Genomic DNA, 19,464 nt, shown 5'->3' on the forward strand with positions numbered 1-19,464 from the left:
TCTCAATACCCCTTCACCCCGACGTAACGCAATTTTGCATGGTGGCCTCACGCAGTGTAACACTTCGCTATGTACCTCCCCTGTATTTACGTATTTATGAATGTTTCCTAAGTAAATTATTTCAATTTGTAAGAATTTAATACAATATTTGACATTGAATATTTAGACTTTAGTCATTAGATTATTTAGTCCGTAGATGAGTAATGTCGCTAGTGTGCCCATTGTATTCGAGGCAGATCATGTTGCACAAAAGATCCCAAGCACTAGAGTCGATTTGTCGCGATTTGACTTGAAAACTGCTTTGAGAATCATGATCTAGTAGACCTACACACTAAGACTGACAACTTTTTTTTGGGTAACATAGTACCCATCTCGAGCAAAAGCTCATCCCATCAAAATTGGGTAAAGTGCTGAAACTCAAGAATTGAGTAAAGTGGTGTGAACTTAAAAATAGGTAAGCATTACCTAAAAGAAGTTCTACAGATGGTTCTCGAAAATGGGTAATTTTCTCACAAAATTGAGTTTCATACTTATGACTCACGTGAAGGTTTTTTTTTCTACAAAATTAGGTTTTCGTGATCGTTCTTAAAAATGGGTAATCAAAATAAAGTTGCACAATATTAATTTTGATGGCTGATTTTCTTATATTCAACTATATTATTAAACAATCATATTTGAAACTCTGTTTGTATTTTTAGTTTTTGTAATAAACAACAGATATTTAGTTTTAGTTGTTTAAATCATATTTTTTACAGATTCATTTTTTTTAAGATATAACAATTATTATTTCCCTGGGCTTGCTCAGCGATATCTGTACCAACGAACTGATTCACCAACTCATTTACCGAGCGACGAGAGCTATGCGTTAGTGTTTTGAACAATTTTATGGACAAAAAATCATACAATGGTCTAAGCAAGGCAGGGATGTTAATGTTGAACACAATAAAAGTCTTAAAAAAACATCTAATGTTTGTAAAGCGTTCGCTCCCATATTGATACTACAATTCCTGCCTAGCACAATCATAAAATGGCCACTTTGAAACGCTGAGCCGAAACAAATAATGTGAGCTGTAGGGTTCTCACGGTCGAAGTAATCAGTAGCATCTTCAATCTAAAATAAATAAAATGAAAAATAAATTTTTACACATAGTAAGGGTTAAAGCACAAGTCAAATATTGTAGAAAGAGAAAGGTTTCCAGTAAACTCTAAAAATATCGTTTTCTTGTAGAAATTAATGGAAACCTTTTTCTTCGTTCAATGTTTTTCGTTGGTTTTTAATTTAACTTTGTACTGTAAGCCGGAATGAGATTGTGCCAATGAAAAGTGATAATGTATCATCCAACCTGTGACTTTTCAGCCATCCCATATGGTGCAGATGATCAAAAAATCTTGGTCAAATATTCTCATATACCTAACCAAGAACGATTGGTCTTCTCACTGCCACGAGATGGTTGACAGGTAATGGGTTTCTATAAAACAATCTCTCTCCCCACCGGAACCATCTCTCCCCGGCTTATCGGATAGCTTTAGAGGTGAGAAAACAAAATAACTTACTCTAATCCACTTTATTAGCGGAGACGCATAGATTTCTTCAGGAGATAAATCCATCGTTTCCATTGGTCGATTAACTCCGCGGACCGCCATTTCCTTCATAAGAATTAAACATCCTCTTATATACACTGGAATCGAAAAAAACATAATTACTATGCGAAATTTTAATATGTACATTTGAAGAACAATGTAAAAGCAGAAGCCATAAAATGTTTTGTTTCGTTTTTTGTACCATTTTTCCACGTTTCATCAAATCTCACTCAAAATAGTATTTTAAGTCATTTAATCAAAACAAATTTTGAAAAACATTGAAATTTTTTATGTCTGCATTTCCTCAACATCATTCACTAAATGAAAAATTTTGAATATCAATGCTATCAAATGAAGCCAAATCGTTTCTACATGCAAAAGTTTCGCGATTTTTCAATTATCGATGACTTAAATTTTAAGAAAAATGTCCTATAGTAACCTGTTTCTATTTGAAATTGATGAAAGAAATGTTCTTGCAACAGAATTAGACAAAAAAAAAACATTTTGAAAAAACGAAGGGGTATGTTTTCAAAGGAACTGAACTTACCATCATTTACTTCATTGAATGCCTCACGTTGTAGCAATAGGGCTTGAGACAGTATTTTTTTTCAAAATTCCTTCTGGCACGGGATTTTCCAACAACCTTCCAAACGCTTGTTGCACCTAGATTATAAAACAAAAACGTCAGAAAGAATTCAATCAACGGAAAGGTAAAATAATTTTGCTCAATGGGGTCCTAAAGTTTCAAACGGTTTTCTGATTTTTATATATCAGCTGGAAGGGTGAAATTTTCTGAGCAAAACGTGATTTTTAAAAAATGTTTATCATTTTCTTTTGATTTTTAAGTGAAGGATAAAAATCTGCTCGAATGCCTTAAATGACAGCTCTCTCATATACCGTACATGGGCGAAACGTCATCTAAGACCATTCGAGCAGTTTTTTTATCTTCATTTTAAAATCGAAAGAAAACGTCAAACGTTTTTTGAAAATCACGTTTTGCTCACGAAACGCGGCTTTTTCAAATGATACCTATATAAAAACCGGTATAGCTTTAGGACCCAATTGGGTTGTTCAGCAGTTTTTTAATGTCATCTGAAAAAGCTGCATTTTCTAAGCAAAACGTGATTTTCAGAAATTTTCTATCGTTGTCATTCAATTTTTAAATCACGAATTAAAACTGCTCGAAATCGCTACAATGATAGTTCGCCTATATACCAACTGTCATTGTAGCGATTTTTATATTTCGTTTAAAAATCGAAGGACAATGAAAAAACCTCACGTTGGTCTAAAACATTGTTACCTCAACATATACAATTTAGACGCAATTTCCTATAAATCACTTCGTATATATTGAACGTTAAACAAGCTTGAATAGCATCAAAAATTCAACTTACCAAAAGACCCTGATATGACTTTAGATGAGGGAAATAACTGTAAATCTGATGAACATTTTTTCCCTGCGTTATCATGTTTTTATGAATCGAGAAGCACTGTTTCATAATCGTCGAAATTTCGAGGCAGTTCTGGGCCGTTGCTTCCAAAGCTGTTAGCATTTCTGCACTTGCAGTCATTTGCTCTGTAACAAATTCCAAATTTGGCATGTTTTTTGTTCGTCGGAATTTTCTCTTATCCAAAGGTACTTCTTTGCGCATATTGGACACGCGTTGTTCAATATATCCACTATGTGGTCCTTTAGCTTTACCATTGTTCTTATAAAAAAACACCGACTGGAAAAAAAAATATTTTCAAGTGTTTTTCCGGCAGATTTGATTTTATTTCATTACCTCGAGAGGTGCTCCACAGGAAACAGGTTTGCCTAACTGGGGATATGCCCTGACGATTCGCTCAGCAAGCATCTTTTTTTCAAAATGTGTTGGGTAGCTGAAAATGATAGCAAACATTGTTTAGTTACTCTCACAAAACTTCGTCATAATTCATTTTTTTTCAGTTTCGTTATTCCAGACGTTTTGTGTCAAGTTTTATCGACAAAATTTTCGCGTTTTGCGTCGGAAAACGAGTGTTGTTTATGTAATTTGAAGTCACAATCGATGGTAAATACTAGATGCCTGCCAAAACATGTAAAAAAGGCTCAATTGCCAAAACAAATTGTTCTTATTATTTGATTGAAATTTATATTCGCAGAGGTAAATTTGATCACGATCACACTGTTCTGGTAGGCATTTTATCATGATTTTCACAATCCCACCTTGTCCTTTTTCTCTTCGTAGTATTTGGTCACAAAATCTCAACCCCCCTGAAAAAACGTAGGTTTACCCTTCCTCCAGTCTAAGAAAAACGAACAAAAATGTGAGTTATATTTATAAAAAAATATTTGAAAAATAAAATGTTTGTGGCGAATTTTATTTATTTACGACACATACTGTGGTAACAGCATTTCATATGATGGTAACTGCGCTCTGGATTATTATCTTCTACTTTAAAGGATTTGTTTTTTAGTACAAGTAAAAAAGTTGCTTGTCCATGTGTGCATGTCCATGTCATATTTGCAAGAAAAAAATTGCTGCACTTACCAGCTTCGAAAACAAGAGTATCTTGTAACTTTAACTGCTGAAAGGCACGCGGAAATAATGTATCCTCTGTAGGACTCTACCAAGACTTGTGACAATTTGTGCGGAAAAAACCACTAAAGTCCTGTGCGCGCCGTCTATGAGTATGACCGCGCGAAATCCGCTTTAATTAACAATTGAATTCTATTTTACTTTAGAACTTACTGCCAGCTCTAAAAAGTATTCCGCGAGAGACACTTTCCCCTCGCGAAACCACTGCCTTTGTCTGTTACCCTAATGGCCTCTCTCGGTTAGTGACCAGACGTCCCGCTTTTCGCGGAACAGTCCCGCGTTTTAACAAAATGTCCCGCGTTCATTGTAAATGTAATGCGCGCCTTTGCAAAGTCCCGCGGTTTAAAAAAAAAATGGACCACCAGATGTCACATATTTTCACTGAAACGGTTATCGGCATCGAATTTTTTAGGGCCCAATGTCTTAAAAAAATGCATGAAACGTCGGGATATGGTGTTATCCCGATAAAACGACTTCCTGGGACTTAGGAATTCTTGAGCAGGGCTAACGGGGGGTTTTCCAGCCCAAAAATTTCCTCAAAATAAAACCCAGAAAGTCGATTTTTAGATAACACCAGATCTTGACGTTTTATGCATTTTTAAAGCATTTGACATTTAAAAAATCCATACCGACAACTGTCCCAGCTCCAGTTCGATATCGAAATGAACATTTCATAAACTTCATCAGTCAAAATAGGGAAACTTGGACTGTTTTGAGGCATAACTTTTCGAAGTCCAATTGAGTTGAGCTTTTGTATGAGAACATTGTGCAAGAATACGAAACTTTTGAACCTTACTGCAAAACGAAATTCAAGCGTCAATTTTTTCCCATACAAGTCATTCATTGAGAGCGGGGGCCTAGTGTGGTTGGTAACGTCTCCGCCAACCACGCTCGACGCCTGGGTTCGAATCCCACCGCCGACATAGGTGTCGATGGTTGTGAGGTGGCGTGATCCACTCACAACCAACCCAACTGGTCTAGATTCAATCCTAGCCGACACCGGGAGATTTTCTGAGGCGAAAAATCTCTGGGATCACGCCTTCCATCGCATGAGGAAGTAAAGACGTTGGCGCCGGTCCGTTAATAAGCGGGTCGTGAGTTAGGGTCCTGGGTGTGGAGTCGCCGCCTCCCTGGGCGTCGGTGATTGGCCACAACAGTGGTGGAACTAGACCGACGGAAAATAAGCGAGAATAAAAAAAAAGTCATTCATTGCCACCCTACTATGCACGTGTAATTTTTGATCATTTCGAAGAAAAGTATTAAAACCAAACCACACAACCCTCCCTCCCTCGTCTTAAAATTGAATTGGTGTCCCGCGCTTAAACCCTAACTATCTGGTCGCTTTACTCTAAGCCTATTTCTATTTTAGAACATTACCTAACCTAATCTCTGAGATCGATGAGCCGTGCGCTCCGCCGCTCTTGACTTGTTGACAAACAACACCGGTAACTCACCCCCGCGCACGCGGCGATGAGTTACCGGCGAATCGAGTCAGGTGTTTATTCAAACTCTGCTTACAGGTGGCTTTGCCGTCTCGTCACCTCAGCCAAGCGGAAGACTTGACTCCAAGTGTAAGCAAGTTTTGGCCTACTTCTGTGAACAGCTGAAGGCTGTGTCAACATAGAAGGAATCCGGTAGTGAACCGGCATCTAGGGTTATAGGTATGCGACCTAATGTGACGGAACCCTGTAGAAGTAAAAATCTGAAAGGCGCGCGGAGTGCCGTTACATGTATTTCGTTTTCGAAAACGGGTTGTGTTTGGAAATGCAAGCTATTGTTTATGTGCTAGAAGAGCTTTCAGAAGATTGCAGAATGCCGTAGACAAAAAGATTTCGACAGCTCTCACTGCAAAAAATGTTCGGTGTTTCAAAAATGTTACGTCGATTTTAATCCTATACCTTCTATAGTTAGGCATTTGCGATTTACTCAATGTTTACATCTTAGTAATTGGGCCCTTTGCACATGTTGAACCAGATTTTAAAACTCGTGAACATAATGGAAGACTGCATTGAAGCCACAAACGCTATTTTGTGTTTGCTTCACCACAGCAAACATAAAATACCGTTTTCATAGGTGACGCATTAACTATTATCGAGCCTTGTGCCTTTAAAAATTCAAAGTGGTGCCCCGAAGCCATTTGCCAAGCCATTTCACCTTCAATAAGATCAAACATTCAGAAAAACATACTAAGATGGATTTCACACCAGCCTACCCAGATGTTGGCAGCACTCTCTCAAAATTTAATGAAACTTTGTAAGTGTGTTGTCAAGTGTGTAACTTTAATAAACTAAGCAACATTGCATACTTAATTAAAAAAAAATAACTAGAAGAATATAAGGCTGAAGTTTTTCATAAATCGATAATAAATAATAGTGCGTCTTGAACTGTCGTACAGATCAGACGTTTTTTCGGTTGCTTGTGGACTGGTCTTTGACTGCCTATAGCTTCAAAGTTTGTGTTTTGTCAGTGTGTCTTTTAAAGACTACCTGAAAGTTATTTCCCATCAGTCTTTCTCAAGACTACCTACTTTTGAATTTAACATTTGTTTTAACTTTTTTCGTATCACCTGAAATGGCTGGACGGAAAAAGAAACCTCGCATCGCTGCGGGGAGGAAAAGAGAGGCATCTCTTTCTGACACTTCGAGTGTCTGTAGTGACAATCCTTTTGATATTTTGCCTGAGCAAGAAGCTGGTGAAATGGAAGTTATTAATAATGAAACTATACAAAATATAAAATCTTTAAAAAAGGAGAAAGTTCCACCTATTGTGGTAACTATTTCTTCTGAATTTAATATATTCAAAAAGGAACTTTCAACGTTTGTTTCTGACGTTAAAGTTACCTATCAAATTGGCCGTAGATGTGAATGCCGCTTATTAGCCGACTCAGTAAAGGGTCGTGATCGTCTTGTTCAGTATTTAACTGACAAGATGTACAAATTTTTTACATATGACACCAAGAACGCCAAGCCGTTCAAGGTTGTCTTGAAAGGTCTCACCAACGATCAAACCGTTGATGAGATCAAACTTACTTTAACAGAATTACTTGGCATAGCCCCTACCCAAGTAATTCATGAAACAAAAATCACGAGGCAAAAACAGTCAGAGAACTGGAATTTCCCTTGTTAATTATTTAATTCATTTTAACCGCAATGAGGTTAACAACTTAAAATTTTTTGAAAAAGCACATGCTTTGTATAATGTGCGTGTAAAGTGGGAAATTTATAGGAAGTATGGCGGAGGTGAAAAGCATATCACCCAATGCCGTACTTGCCAACGTTATGGCCATGGTTCCAAATTCTGTAACATGGACCAAAAATGTCTTAATTGTGGAGACTCTTCTCACAAAAAGGACACATGTCCTGTGAAAGAGAGTAAACATTTTCGCTGTGCGAATTGTAACGGCAACCATATGTCAAATTTTTATCAATGCCCAGTCCGTTTAGCAATTGTTAAGGCAAGGCAAGGTAAACAAAATTCAATTTCTCAATTAAAACCAACTCCAAAACAAAATTCTCCAAGCGTACCAGTGACGCATAGTTTACCTACTCCTTTGCATACCCGTTTAACTTATGCACAGGTTACAGGTAGTTCGAACATTATACCGCCTAGTGTTGGTGGTTCGAAAATGACCGTTAATATGGGTAAGCAAAACACGCTAGAAAATAATTGTACACCTATTATTCCAGCTAATATTGCTGCCGAAAATATTTTTTCTAATGTCAACTGCCTGGGGCCTATTACGGCAGGTAAACTTTCTTTTTTGCAACAGGCAATGTTCGATCTTATGAACGCCATGTTGCAGGCAAAATCAATGTTTGAGGCCATTCAAATAGGCACAAATTTTACTATTAAAATTGTTTCTAATTTGAAATTTAGCAATGATTTTAAATAAAACAATTAAAATATTAAATTGGAATGCTCGCTCATTGAAGGCCAATGAGAATGAGCTTTTTAATTTTTTAACAGTAAATAATGTGCATATTGCAATTATTACTGAAACATTTTTGAAACCTAACATTAAATTAAAATATGATCCCAATTACGTGGTTCATAGATATGATAGGATTCAGGGTTCCGGCGGTGGAGTTGCAATTGTTATTCATCGCCGAATCAAACATCGTGCTCTTCCCCATCTGGAGACGAAAGTTATTGAAACTTTGGGAATTGAAGTTCAAACTGAACTTGGGATTTTATTTATTGCCGCAGCATATTTACCATTTCAATGCACACGCGAGCTCAAAAATTATTTTAAAGGTGATTTACAAAAACTCACCAGAAATCGTTCGAAATTTTTCATAATCGGCGATTTTAACGCTAAACATCGTTCATGGAATAATTCTCGAAGTAATTCCAATGGCAAAATTTTATTCAATGATTGTTCTTCAGGATACTATTCTATTTTGTCTCCGAATAGTCCTACATGCTTTTCTTCTGTAAGAAACCCTTCAACAATTGATTTGGTGCTAACAGATCAAAGCCATGTATGTAGTGATTTGATCACACATGCTGACTTTGATTCTGACCATCTTCCAATAACTTTTTCTTTATCACATGAATCAGTTTTAAACCCTATGAGCTCTGTTTTTAATTATAACAAGGCTAATTGGGAAAGATACAAAACTCATATTGAGAGAAATTTCAATAATGAGCTTGATTTGCAAAACCAAGCATTGCAAAGGAAGCATTAAAATGTACAATTGTTGATGCCAGGAATTATTCTGTTCCAAAGGCTCAAGTGAAATTTGATTCACCAATAATTGACGAAAATCTTCAACTTCTAATTCGTTTGAAAAATGTCCGCAGACGTCAATATCAACGTTCTCGTGACCCTGTTTTTAAAACTATTTATAAAGATTTACAGAAAGAGATTGAACATAGATTTACTCTTCTGAGAAATCAAAATTTTGAGACTAAAGTTGAAAAATTGAAACCATATTCAAAACCATTTTGGAAGCTGTCGAAGATTCTTAAGAAACCTTCAAAGCCTATTCCAGTTTTAAAAGATGGTGAACGTTTTCTTGTATCCAATGAACAAAAGGCTCAAAGACTTGCTCAGCAGTTTGAGAGTGTTCATAACTCAAATTTGAATTTTGTGAGTCCAATTGAAAATGAAGTCACACGTCAATTTGATTTAATTTCTTCCCAGAATTTTTTACCTGCAGAAATAATTGAAACTAACTTGAATGAGATTAAATCAATTATTAACATCTCCCTGAGAGCACAATGGAATTTTTAGTGAAAATTTTCAATTGCTGCTTCAAAATTGCATATTTTCCCAAATTATGGAAAAATGCAGAAATTACTCCAATTTTAAAACCGGATAAGAACCCATCTGAAGTTTCAAGTTATCGACCAATCAGTTTGCTTTCTTCAATAAGTAAACTGTTTGAGAGAATAATTCTTAACAGAATGATGTCACACATCAACGAAAATTCAATTTTTGCAAATGAACAGTTTGGATTTCGCCATGGGCATTCCACAACTCATCAATTGCTCAGAGTTACTAATATGATACGAGCTAACAAATCTGAAGGTTATTCCACTGGAGCTGCTCTTTTAGACATAGAAAAAGCATTCGACAGTGTTTGGCATAAAGGTTTGATTGCGAAATTGCAAACTTTTAATTTTCCAATTTTCCTAATCAAAATTTTAAAAAATTATCTTACTGATCGAACTCTGCAGGTTGTCTATCAGAATTCAAAATCTGATAGATTTCCTGTCAGAGCAGGTGTACCTCAAGGTTCAGTCTTGGGTCCAGTCCTGTACAACATATTCACTTCAGATCTTCCTGATTTGCCTCCAGGATGCACAAAGTCATTGTTCTGCGATGACACAAGCATTTCCGTAAAAGGAAAAAGTCTTCGTGTCATATGCAGTCGATTGCAGAAAAGTTTAGATATTTTTTCTTCCTACTTGCAAAAGTGGAAAATCTCTCCCAATGCTTCTAAAACTCAAATGATAATTTTTCCGCATAAGCCTAGGGCTTCTTTCCTCAAGCCAAACAATAATCACGTTGTCAAGATGAATGGGGTTATTTTAAGTTGGTCCGACAAGGTTAAGTACTTGGGACTAATTTATGATAAAAAACTTATTTTCAAAGAGCACATTGAGAGTATACAAGCCAAGTGCATCAAATATACGAGATGTTTATATCCTCTCATTAACAGGAATTCTAAACTTTGTTTAAAGAACAAACTTTTGATTTACAAACAAATTTTTAGACCAGCAATGCTTTATGCTGTACCAATCTGGTCAAGTTGCTGTTCAACAAGGAAGAAAACGCTCCAAAGGATTCAGAATAAAATTCTGAAAATGATTTCGAAGCGTCCTCCTTGGTTTGGTACACTCGAATTACATAGACTTACTGGTGTTGAACCATTAGAAGCTATGTCAAATAAAATTATTAACAATTTTCGACAAAAATCGTTGCAATCCTCAATTGCTACGATAAGCTCTCTTTATAGCCAATAAGTTAGCAATTAAGTTAGTTGTAAGTTTACTTCCCCTTTTCTGACAAGTAGGTTCAAATCCCTACGAATGATAAGTCCTAATTGCGAAAGCAAACAAATCCTAACAATTAAATTTACAAATTTCTAACAGTGTTGAGAAGTCACCATTTGTGATTGGACACACATACTCATTATTTACTAACTAAGCTACTAACTAACTAAGCTACTAACAAATCCCCCCTTAAAAAAAAAAAAGATAATAAATAATAATGAGATCTGAGAAAACACTGAGAAGAATGATTTTTAAAACATAAAGTTATTTTAAAAGGAACAGACGTGCCTGAACACTCTTCTGAACAATTTAAAATGGACAGTTTAGAGAAAAAAGCTTCTCTCATACACATACAAAGTTTCATTAAATTTTAAGAGGGTGTTGTCCTCTCCTCATTCAATTTTTTGCGAAGTCCATTTTTATCTATCTCAATTAGATTTAGCTGATTAACATATGTGTAGACATGTAAAATAAGAAGAAACGTATAATTTAGGAGAAACACTTACTTGTGGTCCTCCCAAATGCGCCGACCGTAGAAATGATCACACAAGATTCTTGTCATAAGTAGTAACTCTCCATGCTGCAGAGTACCATTGGGAGCCAACTTTTTGACGTATATGCCATGAAAACGTGGATGTTGCTCCAAGATTGATTCCAGTTCATTATCCTAGATGGAATGAAGCACATAAATATTTCAAATGTTGTTCGTGGCTCAGGTACGTCACAGAAAGATTTTTTTTACGGAATTTGAGGCATTGTTTTCCTTTTTTGGCTAATTAGATGAATGCAAATAGTAAAGAAAATGAATGGATGTTCCAAAGCATTTCTTCTATAGAAAACGCCAGATTAAGGTGTTTTTTTTACTATGAAGACACCAGTTCCGACCATAAATGCACTGTTCCCAATATAGCAAATAGATAGCTCAACTAGTTCAACTAGATAGTGAAAAAAGCACTATTTTATATGTATACATATATGCATATATTGAACATCACTTATCCCTTTCCGACCGGACCTATATAAATGCGTGGGTAGAAGGTGACTTAAACAAAACCTTCTCTCTCGCTTTTTGAACGTCCTATTCGTTGTTTTATTTTTCACACCGTGTCAACATTGCAGCTGCTACGAAAAATAAAAAACCGGATCAAGCAAGTGTTTTTATATAGGACTTGCTTCGATTTAGGTTTTGTTATCAGTCATTTTTTACCTACACAATTGTGTGGGCTGGGTCGGAAAGGGTTATAAAGTTAAATTTGTTGAAATTTTTACAACGATACTTTTATGCCGCTAAGCTTTGAAACTGGGTTTGGAAAATATCATAGCGGAAATGACGTTTTTCTAGAATTTAACGAGTATGAGCTGAACACCAGAACGCCGATATAGATTTAGATGGCAGCTCTTTTGATAAAAAAAACTGGAAAAGTGATGCAGTGTGACAATTATGCAATTATTTACGCTGTGACAAAACAACTTAGTTTACGGCTTTTTTCGAACAAACATGAGCATATTTTTGCAGAAGTAGAAAGAACATACTATTTTAAATATTTCCTCACGAAAACACGAAGTCCTTAAAATGTCGAATGTTGCAGTTATGCGATCATAAGCAGTTGAGATGTTGCTTATGAGCACTGTTATGTCAGTGTAACTTATAAACGTTAGTACGTCCGAGATACATTTCAGAGGATTCATAGAATTCCTATGTGAACGTACCTGTAACTAGTACATGTTATGTAGGATATCGGCTCTATTATCGTCAGGTTTGTCCAATTATCGTCCGGGGGGTCAATGAAATCATAGAGAACTAGTCTTTTGCAGGAAGATGCTCTACATTATAAAGAACCATCATGCGAGAAATTAAGACTCTAGGACATCATTTACCTCCCGGACGATAATAGGTTAAACCTGACGATAATAGAGCCGATACCCTAGTACATGTTATGTTACGTAAAAAACATATGAATCAAGATATTCTACGCGCAAATCTGCCTAGATTCAACAATTTGCCATTGAAACCAATATGGAATGCAAGTTAGAAAGTTACGTGATTGTAAGATAGTTCGATTTTTCGAATGTTTATAACGGTATATTGGATAATTACCGTCAAAGTAGTAGATGCGATGTCTGGTTCCAGAGACTCTTGAACATTTTCATCTTCAGCAAGACAAGCCTTCGATGTGTTGATAAAATCCAGGATTAGAACAGTCGGTCCTTTTTTAATGATTCCCATGCTTTTTAAATCGTTCTCGACCATTAAAAGTAGGCTCTCCATGGTAACTCCGTTCTCTGTAAAAATTATGAGAAGGCAAATTATTTAATTTTTAATATACATGTATAAAGTAGAAAAAAAAAAACAAAAGGCATGACGAGGCACCAACTAAATCAACAGTTTATTGGATAATACCGAAAGGTAAATTCATTCTAATCGAAGCCTTGTTAAAGGAAAATGTACTTGTGATGAATCCGCAAATATTACATCATTGTTGATGAAATGGCTAAATCTGAGATTCAGAAAATAATTGATATAACAGTGCTACCCCGTAGGCAGTTAGTTCAAGTTAATTACAGAGGGTTAATAATTATTTTACTCATTCTATTGCTTATAAAAAAACGATTAGTACACTGCATAAAATATTACAAAGTTTGTATTAATCAGAAACGCTGAATTCATTAGAAACACATGGATTACATAAACCTGTTGTTTCCTTTTTGCATAGTTTGTTAACATTACCATTAAAGTTAACTTCTGAGTAATGTATGTATTTATGAGTTTTCAAATACCGCAGGCTTGAATCAATGCCTAAATCTGTAGCTAGGTTCACTGGAATTATTGAGAAAAACGATTAGAGGATATATTCACCTGTTCGCCTACTCTAATATAAACCTATGCTCATGAAAAGAAAATCGTGCAGCAACATCATGAAATAACTTCTGCCATGATGTGTAATAAGAGAATAGTTACTTACCTGCAAATTTATCTTTTGAATCTTGATCCAATTTTGTCATGAGTTTATCATATAACCGAGCCAATTTTCCTGCAAATTGATAACAGCTTTTAATAATCACTTCGTAATACTTGAAGCCGTAAGACATATAGATGAATTCTATTCTAAGTTAAAACACTGCTTAAGTCTTGGGGATAAGAGGATTAGCTACCAGCATAACTGACATCCGAAAAATACAATTCCAAGCGAAGTTTTCGGTTATGCGAAGCAAAATTACACTTCGAGCGAAGTGAAAATTGGTCGGAACTGACAGAACATCAACGCGCTGGAGTTTTCGCTAGCTGTTCCTTTTTCATTGTGTGCATGCGTTAATTTCGCTGGATCGAATTTGTCTACAGTTCTAAGTGAAGTGAAATTTTTGCAGGTTGCATTTTTTACGCACATGAAAAAAAGAACATTTTGTATGAAGTTCTCCCTTCGCTCCAAACAGAGCTTAATTTAATTTAATTTAGTTAACTGTATTTGTTGACAACATTCCAATTAATTTTTAATATTTTCATTAATGTTGTGTATATTGTTTGATGGGAAGAATTTTTAAAGATTATTTGGAATATTTGACTATATATTAAATTTTTCACAAGCTGCAGTGCAGCTAATTGTGATGGCAGATAAAATTATTTTTTGTTTGGTTTTTTTGATTTTGACTGAATTGCCAAATTTCATAATATTTTCTTGAAATTTCACTAAAGCTTTTGATGGAATCACTTTACACTTTCAATCTTCTTCGTTTTTAATTCTGTCACTTTCAAGTTAACAGTCTATCTAAGCACTGATGAAGACTCCAATTCGGAGTTGAAATACGTATCTGCGTACCATATGCGTATTGCGAAGAGTGATAAAATTGAAAAGCTAAGCAGATTCAGAATGTATTTTTTTTTTGGTTTTATATACTATATAACTAGATGTCCCAGATGATCTCGAGGTACGATGCTGGCCTAACATGCCATTCGTCGTAGGTTCGAGTCTCGTCTCGGGAGAGACTGTTAGTGTCAGTAGGATCGTAGCGCTAGCCCCACAATTGTCCTGTACACTAAATAGTCGGCTGCGAAGTCTGTGTATAAATAAACAGAAGGTCAAGTTCCGAATCGGAATGTAGCACCAAGGCTTTGCTTTGCTTATTACTCGATGTCATGGATAATTTTAAAAAGTTTAAAGTTTAATTTTAACGTCGCCGAAAACTACGCGCATTTGCTCAAATCTGCGCTGCCGGAAGAGGATCAGCTGGAGGAAGCTTTTCTCAAGGACTATTGGAACACCATCAAAACAGCCATCAACAGCGTAGCGAGGAACATCGTTAGGCATGTGGGACGAGCCCAACGAAACAAGAGATTCGACGATGGATGTAGGAGGGTGATGGACGAGAAAAACGCTGCGCGGGCTGCCAAGGTGCGCAGTGCCACTCGTCAGAATCTAGAAAGTCATACAGAAGAAGATGCAGCGAACCTAAATCATCCGGGAGAAAAAGCGCCACCTGGTTGAGGAGTATACAGAGCTGGAACAGCTGCATCATTCTCAGGAAACGCGAAAGTTCTACCAGAAACTTAATGCAACCCGCAAAGGCTTTGTGCCGCGAGATAAAATGTGCCGGGATGAAGATGATATTATTCAGACGGACGATCGTAAGGTGACGGAAAGGTGAAGGCAGCACATTGACGAACACCTGAATGGCGCCCAGGCAAAAAGCCGCGTATGACACTATCGAACAAAACAGCGATGGAATGTCATGGACGAACACGACTTACCGAGGTAGCTGATTAGACTGATAAAGGCTACGGTGCATGGGACGCAGTGCTGTGTACGGATTTCAGGTGGATTGTCGGGCCATTTGAAACCCGCAGCGGCCTTCGACAGGGTTATGGTCTCTCCTGCCTGCTATTCAACATTGCGGTTACATAATGTAATGGAACGAGCGGACATCAACACGCGGGGTACGATATTCAACATGACTGATGACATTGACAATGTCGACAGAACAACTGCGGCGGTGGCAGAACAGTACACCAGACTAAAACGGAAAGCAGGAAGGATTGGATTGCAGATAAATACGTCTAAAACGAAATATATGCTAGCCGACGAAACCGAAGCCGACCGACAGCGCATAGGCAGTAGCATTACGATCGACGGCGATGAGATAGTCGACGAGTTTGTTTATCTTGGGTCGATGGTAACTGAGGACAATGAAACAAGCGGTAAGATCCGAAGGCGTATTATCAGCGAAAGTCGTGCCCACTATTGGCTCCACAAGTAATTGCGGTCGAACAGACTAAGCCCTCGTACGAATTGTAACCTGTACAAAACGCTCATAAGACCGGTTGTTCTCTACGGGCATGAAACGTGGACAATGCTCGAGGAGGACCTGCAAGTGCTCGGAATTTTTTAAAACGACGGGAACTAAGGACGATCTTTGACGGCGTGCAGTAGAACGAATTATGGAGGCGAAGGATGAACTATGAGGTCGCGCAATTCTACGGCGCACCCAGTATTCAAAAGGTGGCTAGAGTCGGACGGATACCCTGGGCAGGGCATGTTGCAAGAATGCCAGACAACTACCCTGAGATGATGGTGTTTGCCTCGAATCCGGTAGGGAGACGACGACCACGGGCGTAGCGGGCATGATAGGTAGACCAGGCGGAGCAAGATCTGGCGGGGAGTACGAGGTGTCCCAGGAATTGGAGAGCGGCAGCCAATATCCGAGTAAATTGGAGAAACTCTGTCAACCAGGCTGACGGAATGCCAAATAAATAAAAAAAATCATAGTTCAAGTAAAACGTAAATTAAATATAAATGAAAATACCTTAAAAATGATAATTGCGTAATATTACATCTTCAAACTTTTTCCGACATCTATCTTTCTCCAACCAATGAATCAGTCCTATCGTATGAGATTACTGTTATTCATCGAAGTATTTTAAACTTATGTAATATGTTTCATCGGTAGAACTGCTACATTTCCATAAGCTATAGGTTTTTCTCTTGGAAATGTTCGATTCAGTTGTTCGATGAATGCGCTGTGATATAGTTGTTTTATAGGCGGGTTTTTTTCTGCAGAACTCTATCATTTCCAATTCTTGTATAATGAAAACGTATTCCGATAGTACATCAACTATCGTAATTATGATTCCGTAGCACGTGTATCCACATTTTCGATATTTAACAGTAAGTCCAGCAGCAAAACTCGTTTCATCACATGAGTAATGCAAAATCATGGTTATTTCTTCTGGTAAATCAAACAAGAGAGACTTGTATTCTAGAGTGTTTTTGTTTACCGTACGAGTACTAAAAACTGTTTTTCTTTCGATGTCATAATGATGGTTGATTATGTCATTAATTTGCTTCAAATTCAATCTTTTTGCTAAACTAAATGTAATATTTCTGAAGTTGTTACAGTTTTTCGCTTGCCCCTTCGCTACTTTGAATTTACTTTCGAAAAGCATACAGCTGTCATTAACTAATGGTCCCTTTTCCATAACTTTAGCAGGATAGTGACTCAAACGATGAATTTTGTTAATTATGTTATCAGGATAATGAGCGCAGAACTCGCGATGAAATGTGTTTATGGCATGTTGCAAATCGTCTATCATGACTCTGTTCATACTGTTTGAGAATGAGTAATACGTTATTTTCTGCAATGCATGAAGCATTTCTACGCTGTTATCCTCCTGATTAAAACAATCACTGAACAGGAAAGGGAAGGCTCGCAATAATGACCATGTTTGCGCAGCTGATTGGCTTATGCAATTGGTTTTTTTCTTTAACATATCCACCGTAAAGTTTGCTGATGGTTTATTGCCTTTCTCGGCGTCACCATAATCAAAATCGTTAATTCTTCTATTTATTTCTCCAATTGTTATATTTTTTTTGTTCAGTGCATCCCTTAGAAGTAGTTTAATTACCATACCTGCTACTCCTTCGAGTAAGTCATGCATGGGATCGAACGTCAAATTGTTTGCCATGTGAAAATATTTCAGCTTGTGGAATGAACAATCGCGCACCAACCCAACTTGACCAGGTGTTGTTTTTCCTGCTTGAAGAGCTTCCAAGTCGCTTTTAGTACTGGCTACTGTCCGTGCTGGATAGTTATCACCAAGCTCACCGGCTTTCAATGAATCACGATTGGCGTAGCATGTTCGGCAGAACATTTTAGCCGAAGGGCTGAGCATCCCCAAAACATCATGTACCGCCAGAGTATCACCAAGTATATCAACTAATACCGCTCGCATCGTAAAATATCCCTGTGCTGTGTTGATCAAAATTCCTTTGTCGGATTCTAGCTCAACTAAATCCTCTATTAGTTGCGTACCAGAGTACCAAATTAAATCCATACTTTTTCAGATTTTTCGTATTCACAATTAAATTGGTATATATTCGACAGAGCGATGCATTGAGTGCAAAGGTATTGAAGGTAAATTTTGTATTTTAAATGAAATCACGGTAAGTTTCTTCTTTCCTTTTCGTGAGCCCAAAGGATTCAGTAGTTCAACGTCGTCCAAATGGAGAGACAATCTTAAAGCATAAGGATATGTTCGCAAATAAGTATGAGATCGGAACTGAGATCCGTCTTTGTATGAACATATTGTTCCATCACTGCGTGGCTCTTCTTGAGTAACCCTTGCCTCAGGATTACTCATAATGAGACGAAGAGTGTCCGTTATAGGAATGTAATGTGCGTAGTCATGAACAAATCGTACTTTTTGAGTGGTTTGTTTGGAACGAAGCTTGTTCAAATTTAGTTTGCCTTGTCTTCTTTGAATTGGACTGGGTTCTATTGTTTTCGTTTTGCCAAGTTTAATTGTTTTTACGACTGGTAGGGGACATCCTGCTTTAAACTCCAATAATGCCAGATTACTAACGTGCGACTTCACGTCTGTGAACGGATTTGGTATGAACACGCCGTTTATCAGATCAACTGCATCATCAACTGGTATACGTTTCTTCTCCAAAAATTGTCTAATGATGCTAACAGTGTGGGTCTGCATGTTTTCATACAATTTCGTTGATGCATCTATGAAACATTTGATTTTTGATTCCGGCAATTTAACATCACTTCTCATTCTTGTGACGATAGAAGCACAGTTCGACGAAATTTGTTCTATTGAAATAGTTTGCATTGAAAAATAGAAAGGATTCTTTATTTTTGATGCTTCAATAGTCGTGTCTGGTAGTTCGTTCGCAGCGCAAGGCATTTCAGAGCTCAATCGAACAGTCCCGGCTGCTTCCGCTATTTGATTGTGGTATCTTTGGTAATGCTTCTTGAGTGCATCGAACGCAGAAAATAGTACTGGTCTGATACATATGGTGCATTTGTAAGGTGGTTGGTTTTTGGAATTTGATTTTAAACGGTGTTCTTCGGTGAAGTGAGCCTTCAATTGATCCAGTGTCTCATGTGTTGTCATGCAGTTTGGCATATGGCATCGGAATCCTTTTAATAAGAAAGTATAAACGTAATTAATACCAGAGACAGCACAAGCAATATCGTTCTGTAAGTTCTTGTGGAGAGCCAACAGTTATTAAGTAGGTAAATGTACATCGAGAGTATTAAACCAAGAATGATGTTTCAAAATGATTATCAGGACTTTATTTTAGCTTCTTTGAAGCTTTTTCTCCATTGCTAAATAATAGCTTGACAAGATCGGTACAGTTGTTCAAGTTGTCCAATAAAAAAAACGTTTGATAATGATCAACGACGCCGCTTAAAAGCGTATGAATGCTTAAATTACACCCCGGATGCTTGAATTGCACCCGTTCTGGTTTTAAAATATTTCTAATCATCAATATTACTTTTGTGATTAAACTAAATACTA

General features: G+C 36.9%; 1 protein-coding gene across 1 annotated transcript; it reads right to left on the reverse strand.

The window, feature by feature from the left end:
* Positions 1 to 657: 657 nt before the first annotated feature.
* On the reverse strand, positions 658 to 17,985 carry LOC129720191 (uncharacterized). Its single transcript, XM_055671637.1, has 10 exons — positions 17,562 to 17,985; positions 13,625 to 13,693; positions 13,354 to 13,479; positions 12,760 to 12,944; positions 11,168 to 11,328; positions 3,366 to 3,462; positions 2,976 to 3,308; positions 2,129 to 2,244; positions 1,555 to 1,679; positions 658 to 1,111 (listed from the first exon to the last, which is right to left on the reverse strand). Exons 1-8 carry the CDS (start codon positions 17,983 to 17,985, stop codon positions 2,152 to 2,154), a joined length of 1,488 nt encoding a protein of 495 aa, XP_055527612.1. The 3' UTR covers positions 658 to 1,111; positions 1,555 to 1,679; positions 2,129 to 2,151.
* Between the last annotated feature and the right edge of the window lie 1,479 nt (positions 17,986 to 19,464).

This window comes from Wyeomyia smithii, chromosome 2 (assembly GCF_029784165.1).
Source record: "Wyeomyia smithii strain HCP4-BCI-WySm-NY-G18 chromosome 2, ASM2978416v1, whole genome shotgun sequence".
NCBI lineage: Eukaryota > Metazoa > Arthropoda > Insecta > Diptera > Culicidae > Wyeomyia > Wyeomyia smithii.